Raw genomic sequence first — 6,532 nt, 5'->3', positions numbered from 1 at the left:
TGAATAAAGATACAGGGAATACTAAGAGTTATCTGTCATTACTTCATTCCGTCTTTGATTATTTTTTTCCCCGACCTCTCATCATTACAGGACGCTTTATACATACAATCCCTCAAATTACCTTAAATAACTTTATATATTCTGGTAACCCATGCTCCAGGGATGTTACATCTTTTTACCGAATTTAAAAATATTGTATCTTAGTGGAGATATTGAATCCTTTTTACATCTCAATATTCCATTCCGACGTTTATTTCTGCCGCGTATATCTAATCGGGATTGGTGTGTCGCAATTCCAAACCGGAAGTTTTGCGAAGCGAGTTGGTGGGTTTTTTTCAGAGCTGAGACTGAGAGTGAGAGTCAAAAAGAAATGTCTGGTTCAATTGAAATCCCTCTTCGGGACACCGATGAGGTACGTTTTTCATAGCCATTTTGGTAAAAGAAAGCTTGCATATCAAATAAAATAAAAGACCGCAATCTCTGAATGCAAACCTGATGGCTATAGCCTAGGCCTGTCTTGCTCAGCGCTGAGTGTAAAACGAATTAACGATGTCATGATTGCCATCAAAATATCAGGTCATTATCTATTTCATAATAGATAATAACCTGATGAACTTTGATAGCATTGTTTTTACGTCATGATTAGGGCTTTGTGCATGTTCCAATTCTAGGTGGGTAGTTTAGCTTTCATCCACACTTCAGTTTCAGATAGTAATGTACAATACATTTCTCTTTCATATTGACATGAAATTTTGATTACTCATATTTGCATAATGTGTGTATACGGTGTAACCGTTGGGACGAGCGAAGCATGAAATGGTCATTGGTGTGTCCCATGTGATAATTATAATTCCGTTAAGTACGATAAATTATAATTCTACTGAAATTATGTAACATTTATGAAATTCCCCTTGCGCTAAACGTCCAGTAACATCTAAATATTAAAGGGGAATATATGCGTATAACTACAGGATCCGCCTATTCATTCAACGCAGGGAATATAACACCAGCCAACGTAAGCTGTGCATTGTGACGATTTTAAACAACAACAATACATCCCGTTTGCAATTTAAAAGACAGTTAAAACTAAACAAAATTAATCAAGAAATTCAAAGTGTTAAAAAAGTAAGCGTAACTATATCGTATATTTTTATTTAAAGAAACTCTTGAACTCGTTCATCTATTTAGTCATATTACTGTTTTTATTTGATGATTCAGATTGGCTAAAAACTGTAACAATAATAATTTTACTATTGATTTTTAACAATTTAAGTGTTTGAATTACAAATTGCATGTCAGTCTTGTATTTTTGGTATTCAAAATTAAAACATGAAGAACTGTAGAAGGAACTAATGAACAAAACAAAATGGATGCGACCATATGGATCACAAAATTTTCAGCGAACGTATGTAGAGGTTATCTCTATTCATTAGCTGATTTTCTCATTTTTTCCTTTCAAATACGTGTTACCTTTAGAGCCTTGCTTTGCGGACAGGGCTTTACAAGACTAGAAGTAATTATTTTTATTCACTGGTTATTTGGGCTATCAACATAAATTTTTACTAGTCATTTGATAACTTTTGCTGTCCCCTCAGACCAATGGATATGAAAATGACTGCCCAATTATATTCCATATTTGGTAATAATGAAACATTTTCAACATTAGACCTAATAATCTTGTTTATTCAAGCTAGCATCAATAGCGGGTTTATAAAATGTCGTAGTCTTATTATTTTTGTGCATGTTTATTTAATCAACTTCAAAAATAGTCTACATCATCTTCATTTTTGCAATTTATGGAAGTTTAGTGTCCCAGGATTATGAAAGTGTCACAAATTGCACAGCTCATTCTCAGAAACTTGTGGCTGAAGATGCACACTTCTTAGATATACTCATTATTTACCAGGGTCTGTGCTGTATATGATATCATTAGTGTGGTTTATTTTTGTAGGTGATTGAGTTGGATCTTGACCAGCTACCAGAGGGAGAAGAAGTGTTGAGTATCCTTCGACAAGAAGTAGCACCGCTTCACATCTGGGTGACTCTGGCAGTAAGTTCATAAACTTATTAAACTACCAAATTTTTTTTATAAATTTAAACCTGTTGAAGTGTTTACATTGAGGCCATCATTAAAAATATTTTTGTTTGATGTACTCTGACCCACATTTTTCAAGGTGGGTCGGTACTAAGTAGTTTTTTTTTGGGGGGGGGGGATGTCATGAAATTTTTTTTTTTATTTTCTTTTAAAATAAGGAGAATTTTCTATTTTTCAAGGGAACCCCAAAAAAAAATGAAATTTTAAATTGCTGGAAAAAATGATCAGGTAGGAGCAAATTTGACGGGTCGGTCGGAGTACATCAAACAAATCCATTTTTATTTTTGGCCTGACATAGTAAAAGTCGACAAAAGAAATAACAGGGTTGTCACTAGGGATTTTTCAAGGTGAGTCCTGGACTCGTGGTTTCTGAGTAGCTTGAGTTCCATGAAAATTTGAAGTTCCCATGAAAATTTTATAAGTCTTTTGTGTCATATTTTTGAGAAAAGTAAAATAAGGTATAATTCTTCTGCACCCCTATTCAGAATGTTCAAACACAAGTTGATACTTTCCTTTGTTTGCTTCATTCTCAAACAATAGCAAAGATTGACATACATGTTTATAAATAACTCTAATAATAATAATAATACCATATTTATATAGCAATAAATAAAACATTAACCTTAATTAAACTTAATTACCTACTCAACATGCTCAATGCATAATTGTGATAGTAATTAAATATTATGATTCACTATTTGGCCACAGATTAACAAATATTTTTAGTAATTGTCCACACAGTCAGCAATACACTTTTGAGTCATCACAGCAACCCATTGTCATATGCAGAGTTCCCGAAACTAGTAAAAAATCTGTAGGACAATTGTCCGGTAAATATTCAAAATTTACCGGACAATTATGAAATTTACTGGACATTGTTGTTTTAAATAAAAAGAGATAAAATTAACATAGATCGGATTAATAATTTATTTCTATTTCCATTTCATGCACAGTTTGTTCAATTGCTCTGTCATTAAAGTCTTCTGTCTGTTCGTTGTCAGAGTCACAGTCCATCTCGTAGTCACAGTCATCTGCAGTCTCAGGGTCCGATTCAGCAACTGTTGTATTCCTAGGTTCCTCATCCTGTGTCACTTCCTGAATCATAATGTCTTCGTCTTGTTGTTCGCTGTTCTTGTTGCAAGTAGATCTAGCGTAGGTCAATCTTCTTGGCTGCTTACTTGATTCGTTTTCGTTGTCTCAAAATCCGTTGCATCTTTGTGAAAAGTCGACTTCTCATTATCTAATAAAGCGCTAGTTCTAAAGTTATTTGAACCTTTCACAAAATTTATTGGATATTTTGACCGACCTTTCCCCGATTCCTCGTAAGAGATGCAAACTTTACAAAACATCATATATCCATCATAGACCAGCCATTTCCAATCATCTAGCCATTTCTTGTGGAATTTTCTTTCCCTCTTACTTCCTTTATCCCCATCATTGTCTTTCTGACCGTCTTTTTCTTTTCTTTTAGTACCTGTGGCACCCGAATTCCACTTTATCGGCCACATGCCCAATGTTGGTCAACTCCAATAGGAAATTGTCGTATGTGTGTAAAAAAAGAACCCGCGAATTTATCCGGATTAAAAAAATAAAACTACGCGTTTGTTTGGCTTTTCCCTCCACTTTTAATTAATAGTTATTTTTTGTAACTAATAAAATGACTATTACATTTAGTTATATTTGTTCAGATGTTTTTAAATTTCAAAATAGTCCATAAAATCTGACGGACATTTTGACCGATAAAATTTGGATTTTGCCGGCCCCATTCAAAATTTATCGGGGATGCCCGATGGACCGGCGCGTTTCGGGAACTCTGCATATGACACAAATTAACACAGATAGGATATGTTATAGGGCTGAAACAATTAATCGCGGATCACTCGAACCACGATTCACAGCATTCAGTTCAATTTTCGGTTCAACATCTTCAAATTTTGATTCGGTTCATGTTTACATTTTTTTTCTGGAAATAAAGAATTCAACGCGGATTTGGTTTTTTACTTTACAATTTATTACGACAGAAATGTTGGGCGCTAACTCGGGAATCATGATTAAAAACCCTCTGGCAAATCTAAGGTCCCCTGTATGGAAGCATTTTGGTTTTAAAGAGAACAGAACTGCGTCAGTATGTGGAATTTGTTTCACAGAAATAAATTATAAGTGTGGAAACACAACTAACCTTGCAAATCATTTAAAATGAAAGCACAATACTATTAGTATCTCTACAACGGATTCTACAGAAATACAACCTGGTCCCTCATTAAAGAAAAGTAAACTGGAAAAACCCTGCACAGGTCAGTTACATCTTCACGGTGCTTCTAAAGGTTCTACCCAATACGCATGTTCTTATCCTTGTTCACAAGCAATTACCAATGCTCTTGGATATTTTATGAGACCATATTCTATTGTCGAAAACGATGGTTGTCAGGGGGAAAATTGAAATAAAAACATGAAAGGTGTATTTTTTTTATTGTTTATTAGAGTTTTTGACAACTATTGAATTGAATCAAAAATAATCGAATTGTGGCTTAAGAATCAAAAATCGAACCGAACCGTGAGGTACCTGAATTGTTTCAGCCCTAATATGTTGGGATGATAAATAATTATTGTGATGGAGTAGGTTTACTGTTTTCTGGTGATCTGTAAATCATAACAAGCAACACTATTTTCGATTCTGATGAAGATTTGATAAAACATAACTGGTGCACAGTGAACTCAGTGGTATTAATTTGATTTAGTAGGGTGTAACATGTCATCTAGATTTTTCCAACTGATACACAAATAACATGGTTTCGAAGGAAATGGATTTTGGACTGATTTTTACTCAAGTTCGGGACTCGTCGTTTTGGACATCTTTGCATCCCAAATGAATTTTCCGCGTCTAGGATGCAGATTCCTTTGTTAGTGACAACCCTGAATAAAAGATATGTGATAAGACATCTCTCACATATGTTTTTCTGAATATTTTGAATAGGAAGTCGTTTTTACATTTTCAGTTGGAATATTACAAACAAAATTATGTCCAAGATTTTGTCAAGATTCTGGATGCCTCCAGGACAGATGCAGGGTTGGATTATCCAAACTTTGAGAGAGATCAGATGCGAGCCCTGGACACACTTGCTGCATATTATGTCCAGAAAGGGCATAAAGAAAAGAATAAGGATAAGAAAAGGGAGCTGTTTACACAGGCTACCCTTCTATACACGACAGCTGATAGAATCATCATGTATGACCAGGTAGAGATCTACGTTTACTGTGATGAATGGCTACCATAAAATTTGGACATTTTGTTTTAGAATTAATGGCTTTGTGTTTTCCACGGAGTCAAATTGATTTTCATAGAAGAGTATGAATTTCCATGCAGAAGAACATTATTTTCATTACCTTTTGGCATAATTATGATATTGAATAATAATTTATTTCTCGCTTCTTGAAAGGGTTTAAAAATAATAGGAAATAAGATCTGTTAACTGGTTGTGGTAGCTTTGAGGTTAGGTTTTTCGTAACTGAGAGGTCATGAGTTAAAGGCCCACGAGAGGTTGTAAGTTCAAGGCCCGCTTGTGTCATAGCCGCATCAAATCTAAGATTTGCTTGGCATTTAAAGGTGAGAGTCTCGGATCTTTCAGATAGGACCTTAGAAATGGAGGTCCTGTTTCGTGGCATGCATTGGCACATTAAAGAACCCTCAATAGCTATGGCCCTGAACTATAGTTCTAAGTTTGTGGTCCTTTGGATGAGACCGCAAAAACTGAGGCCCCGTGTCACAGCAGGTGTGGTACAATAAAGATCCCTCCCTGCTCAAAGGCCATTAGTGCCAAGCATAGGCCTAAATTTTGCAGCCCTTCACCAGCATTGGTGATGTCTCCATATGAGTGAAATATTCTCGAGAGGGACATTAAACAATATTCAATAAACTTCATCTACAGTAGATGATATTTTTGATGGAGGGAAAAATTCTCTGAAGGGACATAAATCAAATAAACCATAAAGGGCTCATTAATTTGTGCTATTAAGGTATACTTATGTGGGGTGTGAATGTTCAGCAGCCAGTCTGATATAATGTACTAGTAATTTTGAATATCAAATAAAAAGGTCCTTTATGAAGAAAATTTTCTAAAGTGCTTGTATTTTCAACCAAATGATTAAACATTATTAAAAATCATTTATTGTACCATAATTGAGGAATTAAAAACTTGGTAAAATGTCATAATTGACTTTGACCTTTTACTCGAATTAACCAATTTAAGGATTTTTCAAACAGAATTGTCAAAATGTAGCATTCCATCATATGCTCTTCATTAAATTTTGTCTGAAAATTGTTACATTTGATTTATGCAATATTTCCTTCTTGCAAGTGAAGACACATTATAATGTTTATGATCAGCATTTCTCTTGGTAAGCTGACTCTACTGTAAACAGAGTAATGGTCAGAATTTC

The 6,532-nt window shown here is 34.5% G+C and overlaps 1 protein-coding gene across 1 annotated transcript in view; it reads left to right on the top strand.

The window, feature by feature from the left end:
* The first annotated feature begins 288 nt into the window (after positions 1 to 288).
* The window catches only part of LOC125683904 (RNA polymerase-associated protein CTR9 homolog), a 53,300-nt gene continuing 47,056 nt past the window's right edge, over positions 289 to 6,532 (top strand). Inside the window, exons 1-3 of the mRNA XM_048925441.2 lie at positions 289 to 412; positions 1,952 to 2,050; positions 5,092 to 5,331. Of these exons, the coding sequence (XP_048781398.1) occupies positions 371 to 412; positions 1,952 to 2,050; positions 5,092 to 5,331 (381 nt within the window). The 5' untranslated portion in view covers positions 289 to 370. The remainder of the gene's footprint in view (positions 413 to 1,951; positions 2,051 to 5,091; positions 5,332 to 6,532) is intronic.

This window comes from Ostrea edulis, chromosome 6 (assembly GCF_947568905.1).
Source record: "Ostrea edulis chromosome 6, xbOstEdul1.1, whole genome shotgun sequence".
Lineage (NCBI taxonomy): Eukaryota > Metazoa > Mollusca > Bivalvia > Ostreida > Ostreidae > Ostrea > Ostrea edulis.
This window is presented reverse-complemented; position numbering and strand designations above follow the sequence as displayed.